The following is a 17,149-nucleotide window of genomic DNA, read 5'->3' on the forward strand; positions in this document are numbered from 1 at the left end:
TATGTCCACTCAGTCATCTCTTCACCCATTCACCCATTTCTTTACTCATTTATCTCTTTACCCACCAATTTACACACTCATCACTCACTTGCTGATAGCCATCCATCCATATATAATCCGCTCAAACACCCCTATAAGCTTATCCTTCCACTCATCCTCTATCTGTTCACTAATATATCTGCTCATTCATTCGTTCAACCAAAAGTTACACTGCACCAAAACTGTAAATATTTAAGATCAGGAAATCTTAGGGAAACTTCAGGAAAGGTCACAAGAGAAAGTCTGGGAGAAGGGTTCTCTGTTCTCTTACCACAGTGTGATAGCAAGTCTTGATGAAATTCAAGCAAATCCTGCCGGACCTCTTCAGGGAGAGGACAATCTTCATCATCCTCACCATCTTTGAAGTGCAATAGCATGTTTATCTAGGGGAAGGTCGTAAGTTAGAATGAGGGTCAGAAGCTCAAGAGCAGAAATTCTGAGATCAAGGATCAAAGATCCAATTGTGAGTCCCTGTCTAAGGCCATGAGTTAATGAAGACTATCTGAGAAATTAGAGGTTTGAAAGGAGTCAGGGTCAGTCTGAGGTCCTACTAAGAGGTCCTATTGGTTCAGAGAGACATAGAAGAGTGAGAGATAAATATATCAACAGGGTCAGGGGTCAGGCCTGAGCTTGGAGGTTTAGTACCATCAGCGATCAGAGTGGGGGGAGGGGTTGATGTTGGGATTTAAAAATAATGCCAGCTGGGATCAGGGGTCAGAAGACCTGCTCCTGGGGTGGGGAGCGGAACTCGCGAGTACGTCGGGCAGTCTCAGCTGCGGACATGGTGAAGGCTTTCATGAGGAGGCCATAGCGGTCCCGCTGGTTGGCCTGGAGTTTGTCCACGTAGCGCTCCGCAAAGGCTGCTAGGGATTCCACACGGTGCTGCAGCTCTTGGTCACAGAAATACTCCAGCAGGTGGCACATCTGTGGGAGGACAGCCATGCAGTAGGGATGACGGCAGTGAGACCATCAGGACTTCCTTAAAAATTTTCTTGCTTCCTCTCCCTTCTCCATGGCCCTGCCCCATCTGCCGCCGTCATTTCCTGCCTGGATCCTTAAGCCAGACTTCTCCGTGGTCTCATCCCTCCAATTCACTTGCCACATGGCAACCAGAGAGGCCATTTGAAGCCAGAAGCATGCCAACCACCTGTGGCACTTCCACAGCTCCCCACTGCCTCAGGGCAAGGTCCAGACTCATCCCCCACCAGATCCTGTGTTTTGCAGCCCGGATGAGTGGAGGCTGGTGAACAGGAAGAACCAGCCTACCTGTAACTTCACAGACTCTGGCAACTTCATCTGGAGCAGCCCTTCCTCCAGGCCTTCTTCTTTTTCCCCTTCGGCTGTCTCCTCTTCCTCTTTTTCCTCATCTTCCTTCTCCTGTGCCTCTTCCTCCTCATCCTCTTCCTTCTCCTCTTCATCTTCTTCTTCCTCTTCCTCCTCTTCCTCTTCCTCTTCCTCTTCTTCTTCAGTGAATACTTCAGGCTCAATCATCTTCAAGATCTGTTTCACATCCTCATCATCAAAGATGCCCATCACCTATAGGACAAAGCCTGGATCCTTCACTGTGGCCCACAAGACCTCAAATTAAGTCCCAGCCTCACTCCCCAACCTACTTCTCCTGAATATGCCAAACTCATTCCTGCATGGGCTAGATGTGATTCCTCCAACACAGAGAAATGTCACCCCCTGCCCTGCTCTCCAGCCTCCTTAAGATCCCCCCAGATCCACACCCTGTGTCCCACCTAAGCACATAGCCAACCAGACCACAGAGCCAAACATGAGTGCCTCTCCCTTCACTAGCAAATGTTCTTTCTCCTAAACTTGAGCATATGTGACTCTGAAACAGACCATACCCTACCCTGATGGATGCCTTCATAGCTCCTAGCATATGCTAGCACTCAGTAAACATAATGAAAATGCTAACAGACGGAGGGAGAGAAGGTAGATGAAAGGGAAAAACAGTGGGGAAAAGAGAGATGGGTAAGTGGGGGAGGGGGGACTGGGTGGCTGACTTAACAGATGGAATATCAGAGGTCTGAAGGGGAGAGAAATTGATGGGCAGATATGGATGGAAAGATGAAAGTAAAGGTGGAGGAAGAGATGGGTGGATAGATGACAGGATATGTAGTGTATGGATGGGTGGGTAGGTGGATGGATGATGTGACAGGTGCATGAGTATGTAAATGAGTGGATGGGTAAACAGATAAATGGGTAAATAGCCAGGGGATGGGATGAAATGGGATGCTTGGATGATGGATGGGTGGATAGTTTGGGCACAAAAATTTGGATGGATGTACATATTCATGAGTCATTAGATGGGTATGTGAATGAAAGGGCCCATGAAATAGAGGAGGAAGAATGGGTGGATGGGAGGTGGACGAATGGGTGTAGATGGTTGGGCGGATTTGTGGGTAGGTGGATGGGTCCACATACATATGGATTGAGAGATGCATCGGTGAACAGACAGGTAGGTGGAAGATGAAGGAATGGATGAATCTGTAGATGGGTGGATGGATGGATGCACAGGGGGAAGGCGGATGGTAGCTGGATGCATGAAAGGAAAGACAGATTAATAAATAAGTGGGTAGGTGGATAAATGAACAGATGGAACAGTGGGTGTACTGATGTATGAGTAAATGGAAGGATGAATGGACAACTAGATTGAAAACTGGATGGACGGTACATGAATGGATGGATGGGTACGTGGGCAGAAAATAGAAGAATAAGTGGATGGTCTCGTGGATGGGAAGATGGGAGTACGTTTGAATAACTGGATGGATGGAAAGGTAGGTGGAGGATGAATAGATCGATAGATGGATGAATGATGGTTGGATGGACCAATGGAAAGAAGGGAGAAAACAACGATAAGCAGATTAACAGATGACAGATGAACGGATGGGAGGAAAAGGGAACGAAGGATGGAGAGATGAACGGGCGGTTGGAGGCACAAATGAGAGGGAGGTTGACGTATGGATGGATGGATTGTTTGGAATGTGGAAGAAGAATGGGACAGAAGGAAGCAGGAGGAAACCATTACCAGCAGGGTGGACACGAGCTTGAGCACGGGCACAAACTGGAACTCCACAGAGCCCCCGACAGGGTCACGTGCGTGCTGCCCACCATCGCGCACGGCCTCCCCCAGCATTCTCAGTGCTTTATCCCGCAGGGCCTCGAGAGGGATGCTGGGGCTGAGGCGGGCCGGGGCTTCCGCCGCCCCGGCGGCCGGCAGGGCAGCCACGAAGCAGGGCGGTGAAAAATGGTGTGGAGGCCGCAGCGAGGTGCTGACGCCAACGCCAGGCAGGCCGTGGCGGCGGGGGCCGTTTTCGGCACTCTTTCCGGGCGGGAAGAGAGTGATGGCGCGGGTCTCCTCCGTGAGGGGCACGATGTACTCAGAGAGCATGGAGCGGCGGCTGCGGCAGGCACTTTCCAGATGGATGCTGATGAGCAGGTCGTAGTAGCCCGCCCGCAGCGGGCCCGGCAGGTGCGCGTCCTCCAGGGCGTGTAACAGCTGCGCCTGGTCCACGTGGCTGCACAGAGCATGCGCCACGCGGTTGTTGCCCAGGGCGCACACGGCGCGGTAGAGGCGGAGGGTGTGGGAGTGGAACCGCTGCAGGTGCAGGCGCTCCGACAGCTCCAGGATGTCCATGCATCTGCGGCGGAGACGGGCCAGAGCCAGCAGAGGACGTGGGAGGCAGGGGCACAGAGAGGCAGAGAGGGGTACCGGTGAGAGTGGCGGCCACCCCAGCAGGGGTTCCCGGGGGGCCCGCTGGGTCAGGGTGCTGTGAGGTGTGTGGAGCTGGGTCTTTCCACGGTTCTAGAAGTCCCTAGGTGGTCTGGGGGCTCCTTGGGATATGTCTGGGATCCCTGGGATGGTCTGGTACTCGGTATCTGAGAATCTCCGGAGGAGATCTGGTGACCCTAAGATACGTCTGGGATTCCCAAATGGAAACTGAACCTCCCTCTGGCAGGGCTGAGTAACTTGGCTGTGTTTGAGTGCAACGAGAATGTAGACCCCACCAGGGCAGGACCTGTCTGCCTTTTGGGGTTTTGTTTGTTTGTTTTTGTTTTCTGCTGTATTCCCAGAACCTAAACAGGACTTCGCACATAGTGAGTGTTCAATAAATGCTTGTTAGACAGACAGGTAGATAGATAGATGGGTGGATGATGGATAGATAGAGTGAGTGAGTGAATCTGGGACTCCCGGAGGCGGGCCTGAGTCCCTTTGGGCAAGTCTGAGCCCCAGAGTTATACGTGAGCATTGCTGGAGTGTCTGTTCACAAGAGCTTGGTGTCTCCAGCCCAGAATGCTGCTGGCCACGTAGGAAAAGCTCAGAGCCGTTTGTTGAATGAACGAATAAAAGGAAGATGACACACGTTACAGCCTCCTGGAGTGAGTCTGGGACTGGACTGTGTGTTCAGAGTAACTAAGAGCATTCCTGCCATACATGTGAACACATCTCTACCCCGGGGTGTGTCTGGGTCCCCTGGACTGGGTTTGAGATCCCCACGGGACACATCCGAAGTCTCCGTGGGCGTGTCTCCCAGGACAACCGGGGGCGCGTGCAGGCCCCTCTGAGTAATGTCCGTGACCCTCCGAGGTGCACTTGAGGCTCCTGGAGTGTCGTGTGGGTCCTCAGTGTGGACCCGGCCCCCTGACATAGGCTTGGAGCCCTGTGGGGTAGGTCTGGGGTCCCTGGAGGTGAGTCGTTGGTCCACTAATATGGGCCTAAAGCCCTCTGAGGTGGGTCTGGAGTCCCCTGTTGTCTTATCTGGGGATGCCCGCGCTGAGTCAGGGTTCCCTGAGGTAGGTCTGGGGCCTAGTGGGGTGTTGTCTGGAGTCCTGGGGTACGGGTGGAGGGGTGCACTGAGGGGGATCTGGACCCCAGAGGGCTTGCGACGCCCGTCCCACCCCTGCGGGTCTGGGCCGGCCCTGACCGGTTCTCCTCAGGGATGTGCAACGCCATCATGGTCAGTGGCTCCTGGCACTGCACGGCCCAGCCCAGCCGCTCGCCGGCTCGCCGCGTCTCCACCTGCAGGAAGTGGTTGGGCATCCGGCTCCACGAGACAGGCATCAGCATCTGCACCTCGAGCCGAGGCGGGCACTGCGGGGCCGGGTTCTTGCGCTCACTCAGAAACATGGCGGCTGACAGCGGCATGATGTTCTGGAGGCACAGAGGTGTGCACCGGTCACGATTCCCAGCCCTCTCTGTCCTGCCACTCTGCTTCCAGGGAGACCTCCCGGACTGCCCCACTTTTCAGCCACTCTGCCAGCCTGACCTCCCGCACCTACTGCCTCAGCCTGCCCCATCACCGCACCCTCACCTTCTGCTTCCCCAGCTCAAACTGGATGACATTCTGGTGGGTGGGCAGGACAAAGACGGCAGGAAACAGCTTCGTGTTGGGCTCCACCTGGCAAGACAGAAGAGGGCAGGATGAGGAAGCGGGTGACCTGGAGGTGATGTTGAGTGTGGATTCTGAACCCTGGGGTCGATTGCCCCAGCTTGATCCTGCTGGTGTCTACGGATCCAAACTCAGGCACTGAAAGCGCCCCAATGACCCCGAGGCTGCTCACGGGCTGTCCCCCTTCTGATCCGGCCAGGCCAACCTCCAGCTCCCCCGGGATCACTGTGCATATCATGCCCGCCACCATTCCCACTTCTCTCCCAAGACTCATGCTTCAAAACCCAGAAAGTTCTTCTGACTGCGCTTTCCCTCCAGCCCCTCTGATCTCCGCAGCGGAACCCCCACACCACAAACACCATCGTCTGTGAAGCCGTCTTGCCCAACCTGAATCTAACCGCACCTCTGGACCCGTCTCCTAGCTCCCAGGAAATACAGGGGACAGAGGAAAATGTTAAAACAACACCAGGGGGATGCGACAGACAGATGCAGACTGGGAAGCTAGGCCGGCACTCCCGATGGCGGTAGACACACGAATCTCCCAGGATTAAGTTTGGCATTCTCATTGGGCAGGTCTGGGGGGAAGCCTGAGATTCTGCATTTTTTAAAAATTTTTTTAAGTTTTATTATTTATTTTGAGGGGGGAGGGGCAGAGACAGAGAGAGAGAGAGAGAGAGGGAGAGAGAGAGAGAATCCCAAGCAGGCTCTGCATTGCCAGTGCAGAGCCCGATGCGGGGCTTGAACTCACGAAACCGTGAGATCATGACCTGAGCTGCAACCAAGGGCCAGCCGCTTAACCGACTGAGCCACCCAAGGTGCCCTGAGAGTCTGCATCTCTAATGAGCCCCCAGGTGAGGCAGACCCGGCCGGTCCAGGGACCACACTTTGAGAAGCAAAGCTTTACAGGACAGACAGCCTGGTTTCTTCAGCAAACACATTTCGAAGAGAGCGAGAGCTGGAAGGAAAATCTACACAGGAGACTCGAGGGATCTAGCAACCAATTAAAATAGAAGATCTTATTTGGATTCCAGTTCAAATGAACAAATGGGAAAAAGACAGTTTTGAGACAGCCGGGGAAATGGGAACATGGACTGGATATTTGGTTAATTAATTAGGAATTATTGGATTTGTTCGTGTTTGTTTTTTAGATCCAAGTGGTATTGTGGTCATGCTTTTTAAAAGAATCCTTATTTTTTTAGAGATACATACTGAAAAGAGATGAAAAGATATCTGGGGACTCCTTCAAAACCATCCAGAGTGTATGGCAGTGAGGGGGGCATGGAGGCTAAAGACGACACGAGATTGGCTGTGAGTGCGTACTCGTTGAAGCTGGGTGGTGGGGACATGGAGGTTCGGTACGCTATTCTATTTTTGCATGTTTTTGAAAATTCTCCATTTGAAATAAAGTTTTAGGGGCGCCTGGGTGGCTCAGTCGGTTAAGCATCCGATTCTTGATTTCGGCTTGGGTCATGATCTCACACGGTTTGTGAGATCGAACCCCGCATCGGGCTCTGGGCTGACATCATGGAACCTGCTTGGGATTCTCTCTCTCCCTCTCTCTCTGCCCCTCCCCTGTTTGCCCGATCTCTCAAAATAAGTAAAGTTTAAAGAATAAAAATAAAATAAAGTTTTACAGAATCCAAGTTAGATGGATTAATGGGTGGATAGGTGGATAAATATGTCATAAAGCCAGTGTAGGTGGTAGATTCTTGGTAGTGGGTATGTGGGTGTTCAAAGTACGATTCCTTTAATTTTGTTGTACGTTTGAGATCTTTCAGCGTAAAACGTTGAAAAGGAAAAGGCTACCTTAGGATTCATCCTAGGGTGTTCCTTGATTGGTGAAAGATTGGAAATTGATGTCACCTGGCCTAAGAGGGAATATGGACCACTCTCCAGGGTCAAGGCTGTCTCCTCCGTTCTGGGTGTCAGTTCAATGCAAGGTTAACTAGGTGGTCCCCCCGGAACTACCCAGGTCTGGCCTGTCCTGAGGGCAGACTAGGAGCTGTTTTTGTCCTGTCTCTCTGGGATCTGTCCTCAGAGGGGGTCTGGAAGGGTCATCCCAGTGTAGTGGGACATGAGAACACTGTTGCTAAGTTGCTGAGGGCCGGGCTCACCTGGAAAAAGGTGTTGCTTTCTTTGCCATTGGCAGTAAATGTCATCAGGCCAGTGGCCAAGTCCACGAGGCAGCCAATGACAAGGTCCGTGTGGCTGATCCGGCCCTGCTGCCCCGAGCTCACGAAGTCCCCGCCCCACACCATGTAGCAGTTGCTGCACTTGAGGCTGGAGGAAACAGGAGTGGTCAGTGCATGGACTCTGGACACTTCCTTCCCCAAACTCCCAGGACACCATGACCTCAGAGCTCCATACCTAAACCCCCACCACCTGCAGACCTGATGCCGAAACCCTGAGCCCCTCAGAGTGAAGGTTCTTAGAAGTTGGCTGGGGGTTCTGGGAGGAAGAGAGGGAAGGAGAGCAGGAAGAGAGAACAGAGAAAGGAGGAAATGTAGAAAGGGGAGGGTGAGATGAAGAAGGAAGAGAAAATGGAAAAGAACAAATGGAAAAAGAAGAGGAGAAAAAACCAAGAGCAGGAGCCATTGTTGGAAAGTCAACAGGAAGAGAAGAGGAGAAGAAGAGGGGGAGGGAAGCTGCCGAGCCAGGTGCCCAGCACTGACCTCTCACTTCCCACTGTCCCCACCCCTCCTGGGCACCTGCTGTGGACGTTGCCTTGTTCGTCCCCCATGGTCACCGTCACTGCCCGGACCTTGCTGAGGTCGAAGTTCATGTCGTGTTGATGGTAGTCGGGGGTGACCCAGCCCACCCACACGCAGCTGGGCTCCTGGCCAGCGAAGACCCTCACGGAGTAATAGTACTAGAGAGGCAAAGGGGGATCAATGGTCAGTCTGGAAGGCGGGTGACACAGGGCTTCCCTGGGACTCTAAGTTGGCCTCTCTGGATTTGCAGTGTCCTCTGGGAGTTCAACAATAAATTACTGGTTTTGAGACCCCCTGGGTCTATGTCCCTGTTTCTGTGTCTACTGATATATTTTTAGACTCGGGAATCCTCTGGGACTATTTGTGATACCCCCAAATTTGGGTCCCTCTCCAAATCGCAAAGTTACTGATAAATAATAGTTAACAAACAAGTTAACTTACAAGTTAACTCACAAGTTAATTTACATAACTTTTATAATCACCATCAAGTGGGTACAACTTTTATCCTCATTTTACTGATGGGAGAACCATAAAGCTTCCATAAAGGAGAAGGCATAGAGAGCAGTTGAGGTGACTTACCCACTTGGCACCCAGGTAGCCCATAATCCTAACCACGAAGCTACCTGTCTCAGAAAACATTCCAGATTTGGGAAATCCCTAAACTTTATTGAGATAATTGTCAATTTTGCTTCCCAGGAATATACGAGAGTAGCTATTAAATTTGGGGGTATCGAGTTTATATGGGTGAACCCAAATATTGAGGTCCCAAGTCTACATTGCTATATACTCTGGATTCTGGGATCCCTGGGAGTTTTATCAGTGTGCCTTATAGCTTCATGGTGTTCCCTGCAATTTTTAGACCCCTAGCTATATGGATTCAGGGGTTCAAGGGATTAACTCAGTGTGTGCTCTATTTTGTGGACTTCAGTACATATCAGGGTGTCCCCAGGAAGGGAAATTACTAGAGATTGCAGCATGAAATTTGGAAATCTGAGGGGTCTCGGAGTTAAGGGCCCCAGGTTCACACCGTGGTGGTATTGAGGATGATCTCGGGGTCATCACGGTTGTCGGCAGGCACCACCTCTCGAGGGAGTCGAGGCAGAGTGGGAGTGGCTGGTGGTTGGGTCATCATGGCGGCCTTCTTGGCCTTGAATAAGAACCTGGTGATGAGGAAAGGCTACCGTGAGAGCCAGCTTTCAAGCCCAGTCCCCCCAGGCCTCTTCACCACAACATTCATGGCCCCCCGTCCATCCTAAATACATCCCATTTCTAATGCCCAAGACCTCGCCTCTTGAAGGATAAAACTCCCAACTGTGTCCGCATAATCCATTCTGGAGAATCTGTGCTCTGTGCTTGCTGATACCCAGTCACCCAAATTTAAAAGTGCTTCTGGGAACATGGAGGTTCCCTTTGGGGCCTACAGTGGTTCCCCAAGTCTGCATTTCTCATATGGGTGCTAAAGGCATTTGGGAAAGGACAATTCTTCATTGTGTGGTACTGTCTTATACACTGAAGGCATGTTGGATTCCTGGAGCAGTACCACCACCTCAACAAACCGTGATGACCAACATCGTCCATCACGTCCAAACACCCGCCGAGAGACACAGAACTACATCCCATTGAAAACCACTGCCTAGTAGAGGAAGACACATTTGCTTCAAATCAGGTTTAATGCCTTTTGAGAGTCTCCTTTGAAATTAGCTTTTTGGCGGCACATTTGAGACAGAGAAGTGACCCCAATCTAGAAGACCAGTGGTGTTCACTGGGATACCCTGGGGTACCATCAACTCTCCCATGATATTTTAGTGTCTGTCCACTATAGTGTCCATGGATAATGAAGTCCATTGGGTGAAATGCTTTGAGGCCCATTAGGTACCCCCAAGGATAGGGGAGTTCTCCATAGATATAGTGGGGTACTCTGATTTTACATCCTCAAGGAAATGAGGGCATCCCAGGAAAAGAATGGGGTTCACTTGAGGCATGATAGTCTCCCTCAGTGTTCTGACTCCTCTTAACATATATGGGGCCACTCTGGGATACATTGGGGTTCCTCAAGTTATTGAGGTTACCTAATTGGGGGTCCCAAACCCCACCCTGGCCCCACCCTTGACTCACCCTCTCTTCTTGTTCTTCTCTGTGGTAGCATCCTTCTCGTTCTCCACCCTGGCGGGCGGGGCCTCTGCCCCAGCCTGGGCGTTGCCCCCGGGTGCCCCCTCCTTGGCAGTTCCTTCTTTGGCCCCCTCAGCCTCGCCCCAGCGCCCCGCTGAGCGGCGCAGGTTTTCATAGTCCGGGTCGGGTTCTGCCGCTCTGACCTCATCCTCGGCAGGGGGCTGCAGGCCTGGGGGCGCCAGGGGCGTGGCCCCAGCCGTGCAGCGGAAGTGCTGGTGGAACTGGACCGGAAGGCTGAGCCGGAGAAAGAGCATCTCCACGAGACTGTTCTGGGAGCCCCAGGTGCGGTGGCTCAGGCGCAGGCAGGGCGGTGTATCCACAGTGCCATCCACGCGGGCCACCTGAAGGGAAGCAGGAAGACTGAGCCGGGCAGGCAGGCTAGGCCATGGGTCCCAAACCTGGTACTCACAGAGCCACCGTTAGGCCTTAGAGCACCTGTGTGAGAATCAGCCAGCCTCGCTCCTCTGGGCGGATGCGCTCCCTGTGGGACACACAGCTTGGCTGCGGGGTGCGTTCAGCCCTCTGCCAATCTCTGTCTAGGCACCTGTACAGTGGCAGCCCTGGTCAGACACTGGAATCCACTGGAATCACTTGGGGAGTTTCCAGGACCTACCTGTGCGTCTCACTCCAGACTAAGTCATCCACCCATCCATCCATTCCACAAATACTTACTGAGTGCCTACTGTGTGCCAGGCACTGTTCCAAGTGCCAGGAACACATCAGTGAACATGACAAAGGCCCTGCCCTCCTGGTCTCTTGGGGAGACTCTCAGGGAGAGCAGGCCAGAAGGGGCAGAGTTTTGTAAGGCTCCCCAGATGAACTTTTGCTAAACTTTCTGTGTATGGAGACACAACATTAAGGAAAGGGGGCGTGTCATAATGCACAACATGACGAGGTTATAGAGTGGCCCCACCTGTGTGCCCAGCACCCAGATGGAGAAACAAAATTGACCAAGTCCCTCAGGAGCCCCCTTGGTGCCCACTTAGACACCACTCTCTCAAAGGCAGTGAGGGATTCTGATGAGAGAAATGTACCAGCCTGGCTTAAACAAGAGGCAGGAGCTGACAGAGAGCAGGTGCCTGGCTTCTACGTTCCAAAGACAGGCTCTCCAAGGTTTTCTGGAGACTCCATAAACAACTGGAGTGGTTCCCACTCTTTGATGTCTCTCTTCAAAGACCAAATACCAAGACCTCTGTGCTCCCTTTCTGCCAGCCAACAAATTTTACCCAGAAACTGTGGCCAAGATTTGCTGTTCTCAGAATGTCTGCAGGGTCTTTTTCTCTACTCTCTCCCATCTCTTATAGACCCTGTTTTGCTCTTGGGCAAGAGTCTACTGACCATCTCCCTCCTGTGACTTGTGTGCAAAGTAACTAAACTTCGGAGGTATTCTTTCACGGTAACATCCTCCTGATTTAGCACACCATAGATTAGCTCTGCCTGTTCTTGAACTTTCTACGAATGGGATCCTACAAGATGTGTTTTGTGTCTGGCTTCTTTCCTTTTTAAATTTTTAAAAATGTTTATTTATTTATTGCTGAGATGGGGGAGGGGGATGCAGGCAGAGAGAGAAGGAGAGAGAGAGAATCCCAAGCAGGCTCTGCCCTGTCAGCTCAGATGCAGGGCCCAATCACTCGAACCATGAGATCATGACCTGAGCCTAAATCAAGTGTCCTGACGCTTAACTGACTGAGCCACCCAGGCACCCTGTGCCTGGCCTCTTTCTCTCGGGATTATGTCTGTGAGATTCACCCGGGTGGTTGTGTGTAGGTTAGTCTATTCATTCTCATGGCTGTCTAGCATTCTGTTCTTTGGGTTGAGAACACATCTGGCAGTAGCAGGAATTAGGAGGTCCACATCTGTTCCACCAGCCTCTCCCTCCTCTGGCTCTGGTCTTTCTGCCTCTGCTATTGTCCCCTACAATCCATTCTCAATGGAGACCTTTCCAAAAGTCACATCCAAACTGGACATTCCTCTCCTTTAAACCCATCCATTCTCACCTAGTTGCAAAATGCCTCCCCACAAATTATTGATTAATTACAAAGAGAAAAAAGTAATTTATGGTGGAGAAATCTGAGAGATTCCACCTAAACCAAACAGTCAAAATTAATGTAATTGGTAATAAGACATAATGACATTATGTGCCTCCTGATATTCTCCATCAGGCAGGACACAATGTCTTGGTATTTCTGCCAAATAGGTGTAACTTGTACCTAATCATGTGGCGACATTCAGCAAACCAAAATGAGAGCTATTCTGCAAAATAACTGGTGTGTACTCTCCAAAAATGTTAATGTCATGAAAGACAAAGACAGACTCAGGAACGTTCTACATTAAAGAATAAAGAGGAGAGCGTGGGTAGCTCAGTTGGTTGAGCATCCAACTCTTGATTTTAGCTCAGGTCATGATCTCACAATTGGTCATGAAATCGGGTCCTGCATCTGGCTCCATGCCCAGCATGGAGCCTGCTTAAGATTCTCTCTCTCCCTCTCACTCTGCCCTTCCCCTGCTCATGTTCATGCTTTTTCTCTCCCCCCCTCAAAAAAATTTTAAAAAATAATTATTAAAAGAATAAAGAGACATAACAACTAAATACAACATGTAATCCTGGATTTGATTCTGTACCAAAAAAATTTTTTTAACCACCACAATTACTAAAATTTGAATACAGATTATGAATTAAGTAATAGTACGTATTGGTGTTAAATTTCCTGATTTTCATGACCTGACTTCTGTAATTGCAGTTCTGTAAGAGCATAGCCTGTTCTGAAGAAATGCATATTGAAATGTTTAGGGATAAAGAACCATCATGGGGGCGACTGGTTGGCTCTGTTGGTAGAGTGAGCAACTCTTGAGCTTAGGGTCCTGAGTTCAAGCCCCACGCTGGGCATAGGGTTTACATTAAAAAAAAAAAAAAAAAAAAAGAGGCATGATGTCTCCAATGTATTTAAATGATTCAGAAGGGGGGGGGGAAGGGATTAATCCAGCTCTTCTTTTTTCCCCTCCCCCTATTTTATAGGCAAGGTCCCTGGAGCTCAGACAGGTTGTAGTTTGCTGAGGTTATACCTGACAAGGTAGCCCTGGGAGCTCAACTGTCCCAACATGCCCTTCTACATGGTTTGTGGGCTAACACGGAAGAAAAGGAGACACTTGGGGAAGGGAATTGTGGGAAGAATAAGGTTTGGAGGCAGATCAGAGGGTATTGAGTGGGGTCAGTCCTCACCTCATAGTGGGGGTGCTCAAGGGGTACAGCCTCAAATTGGGGAAGGCTTTTGCTGAACCAGGTGGTGACCGGGCGCTGCATGTTGATGGCGAATGGCTCAAAGCCTTCCTGGAGGCCACAGATGGCAAAGAACCGCAGGGAGCTCACATCCTGGCCCAGGTTCAGGTGACCCACCTGACCAGGTCCCAAGCTGCAGACAGGCAGGAAGCCTGGTGGGAGGGGATGGATGGGCAGGGGTGAGGATAGGTGGGCAGGGTGGGGGCAGGAGGGGAGGAGGTACTGTGGAAGGAAAGGATGGAACGGGGGAGACTAGGGATGCAGTGTAGGGTCAGATGAAAGAAAACCAGAAAGGGGCCATGAGGCCAGCCCTTACCATCCCCAACCTCAATTTCCCGGAAGGCCGTTTCAGAGCCTGAATCAGACATCAGGACCTCGCCATTGAGGGTGAAGATAATGGTGTTCTCTGTGAGGTCGATCATGCAGCCCACGACATCGCCTGACTGCCAGGGACGCCCGAACGGTTCACTGCCCAAGTGCCAGCGCTGGCCCTGTGAGGAGGTGAGGGGAAGATGTGGGGTGAGAGAGACACAGAGAAATGGAGACATGCAGAAGCAAGGAGAGACATGTAAAGATACACATGCAAGGCACTGGGTTCAAGACATGTGGGACAGACAAGGGGTCACCCCCACAGGGTCCCCATCTTTTCCCATATTTGCATCCATGATCTTTGGAATGTAAAGGATAGGCTTTCATGCTTTCCCTTCCCACTGATCTCTGTATCCCATCCCTTCTGCCTGCGTTCTCTACTCTTTCCGCGGCTGGTGCTAGGGTTATGCAGACCACCAAAGTGGTAGTCGGGGGTTCAGGGCCGTGGTAAGTTAGAGGGATGGAAGGGAAAAGTGAACCTACCAATGTCCCCTCTACAGACTCACATATACCTATATGCCCCCAGAATAGGTAAATGGAAAACGAGATGGATGGATGGGAAGTAGGGTGCACGGCCAGATGGAAGAATGGAATGGAAGCTTACTCTACATTGGTTGATACAAGGAAGGAAGAAATTATAGACAGATAGATGGATGAGTGGGTGGGTAGATGGATGGATAGGTGGACAGGTGGATAAATGGATGAGTGGATGGATGCATGCATCAAATGATTTGATCGATAAGTGAAATCACAAATTGCTTAAATAAGTGAACGGCTAAACTAACAAAAAATGAATAAACGGATGGAAATGTGGATGGGTAAGTGGTTATTTGGGCAGATGAGTAGATGGGTGGATAGTCGGATTTGTGGATAGGTGGATGGATGAATAGACAGATGGATGGTTGGATGGAAAGATGGATGATGGATAGATATGTGCATGGACAGAGAGGGATGGATGAACAGATGGACGAGTGGTAAGGCAGATGCAGGGATGAGTGGACAGTGGGGCACAGACAGAGGCAGGGCTGGAGTGTATGAGTTGTGCGGAGGGACCACAGGGCCTGGCAGAAGGGAGCCCAGGGAGTACCCACGCGGTGCCCATTGAAGACATAGGCCAGCTCGTCAGCTCCCAGCTCCACGTCAGGCCGCAGCTCAGGCCTCGCCCAGCCCACTCGCATCTCACCGGTGGTGACTGCCTCGAACTCAAAGTACCAGCGGCCACTCTGCACCGCGTAGGATTTCTCTGCCCGGAAGATGCGCACCCGGTCCCAACGAGACTGGCTCTCCACCTGACCTACAGAGTCAGGGGCCAAGCAGAGTCAGAGACTGGGTGGGGAGTGGATCCCAAGGCACTGAGAGGTTGGTGGGAGACACCAGAGAAGGTAAGGGCCTTGGGGGGCTGGGGGAAGAGGGACGATTTCTTGGTGTTATAGGAGAAGAACTGGTGAATCTCAGACTAGCCAGAGGTGGAAAGGACCTACTCAGTGAGACTCCTCCCCCACCCCCTCTCCTTAGCAGTCAGAGCCCTGAGAGAAGGGATGCTGACAGAGACAGAAAGTCGGGTCTGTCACTGTCATGGTCTAGGGTTAAGGGTCAAGATTAGGGTCGATGTTTAGATTTAAGCATCTAGAGCCAGATCAGGGAGAGAGTGTCAGAGTCAGGCTCTAGGAGGGGATAGAAATTGGAGTTGGGGACCACAGCCAGGATGGGTGGTTGAGGTTGGGATTGGGATAGGTCAGGGGTCAGGGTAGGGGTTAGAAGCTCTCTGAGTTCTTGGCTGGGTGGCTCCATGTTGAAGCTATGGTCCAGAGGTTAGAGGTTAGGAGTCAGCGTTGGGGGTCAGGAATTGGAGTCAGGGATTAGGGATAGTGCGCACTGGGCTCCTGACCTGGCAGCTCAGTGTTATAGCCATAGCCCAGGCAGGGCTTGTGTATGATGAAGGTCAGTGGTCAAGATTGGGTTCAGGGTCGGGGTCAGAGTAAGGGTCAAGGTTATGGAGTGCAGAAAGGCTCAATGTGGTAGATGTAGCCCATTCAGGGGCTGAGTCAGGTCAGAAATCAAGGGTCAAGGGACGAGGTCCGCATCACGGCAGGAGTCAGGGTCAGGGACCTGAGGTCTGCACTCACTGGGCTCCTGGTCCGGCGGCTCAATGTTGTAGCCATAGCCCAGCAGGGTGCGCACGGCCTGGCAGAGGCTGTCCCGGTTGCTGCGCTTGGTGGCCTCGTCCAGCAGCCGATAGGGCACGAGGCGAGGGTTTCGGCGCGCTGGGATGTCCTGCACAGCACTGTAGCTCCAGCCCTGGGCCACACGGTCTCGTGCCCACACGTTGTGCCCATTCTCTGCCAGCCGGTCCACCAGCGTCATCTGCGCCGGTGTCAGCCGCACGTGGCTCAGGTCTAGTGGCGCCGGCTTGTACCCATTGCTCATCATGTACCTGTGGGTGTGGCAGGGCTTGTTGAGATGAGACCCTCACCTCCACCTCTGGGCTCTGCTCAGTGGGATCTCTGACTTCTGACTCTTGCTCCAGGATTCCATGATCCTGAGCTCTGAGTTTTGGAATTGCTGACCTTTGATCTCTGACATCAGGGTTCTATAACTCTGTTGAATAAGCTTTGAGATACTTGGCTTCTTTACCCAGGATCCTGTGAGCCTAGCAAGGGCTTTCATGTCACTGACCTCTGGCCTCTCTGACCCCTGCATTGTGATTTTGGCAGCCTCCTCTTCAACCCTGGAACTCTGACCTCTCACTTCTAACTTTGAGGTTTCTTACCGCTGACCTCAGAACTCTATCACTTCAAATTCCTGGCTTTGGAGTCCTTGACCTCTGAACCCTGACCTCTATCCCCAAGGACCTCTCACCTATAATTTTAGGGACCCTCACTTATGACTCCAACAGCTTCTCACCTCTTTCTATTGACTCCTTGACTCTGACTTGGAGAAATGACCTCTGTTCTCTCATTTTCCCTGATTCCATGGCAGACCTTGACCTTGGGTCCTAACTCACACCTACTGTCCCTCTGGGACTCCTGCCTCCATAATCCTGACCCCTCCTCAGGACACTCACCACTGACTCCAGGGCCCTGACCCCTTGTCCTATGACCTTCACCCTAACCTGTGACCCTTTGTCTCTGACCTCAGCCTCATACAAGACCCCTCAACTGCCCAGCCCTTATCACGTCATCCCC

The 17,149-nt window shown here is 51.7% G+C and overlaps 1 protein-coding gene across 1 annotated transcript in view; it reads right to left on the bottom strand.

The window, feature by feature from the left end:
• Positions 1 to 17,149, bottom strand: part of RYR1 (ryanodine receptor 1) — a 112,497-nt gene that overhangs the window by 75,405 nt on the left and 19,943 nt on the right. Inside the window, 15 exon segments of the mRNA XM_049622333.1 lie at positions 311 to 422; positions 763 to 963; positions 1,306 to 1,575; positions 3,077 to 3,689; positions 4,974 to 5,200; positions 5,361 to 5,447; positions 7,553 to 7,718; positions 8,147 to 8,307; positions 9,177 to 9,309; positions 10,265 to 10,659; positions 13,539 to 13,747; positions 13,912 to 14,086; positions 15,056 to 15,258; positions 16,091 to 16,432; positions 17,111 to 17,149. The exon segment at positions 17,111 to 17,149 is cut by the window's right edge and continues 115 nt beyond it. Of these exon segments, the coding sequence (XP_049478290.1) occupies positions 311 to 422; positions 763 to 963; positions 1,306 to 1,575; positions 3,077 to 3,689; positions 4,974 to 5,200; positions 5,361 to 5,447; positions 7,553 to 7,718; positions 8,147 to 8,307; positions 9,177 to 9,309; positions 10,265 to 10,659; positions 13,539 to 13,747; positions 13,912 to 14,086; positions 15,056 to 15,258; positions 16,091 to 16,432; positions 17,111 to 17,149 (3,333 nt within the window).

The sequence above is a fragment of the Panthera uncia genome (genome assembly GCF_023721935.1).
Source record: "Panthera uncia isolate 11264 chromosome E2 unlocalized genomic scaffold, Puncia_PCG_1.0 HiC_scaffold_19, whole genome shotgun sequence".
NCBI classification, from domain to species: Eukaryota; Metazoa; Chordata; class Mammalia; order Carnivora; family Felidae; genus Panthera; species Panthera uncia.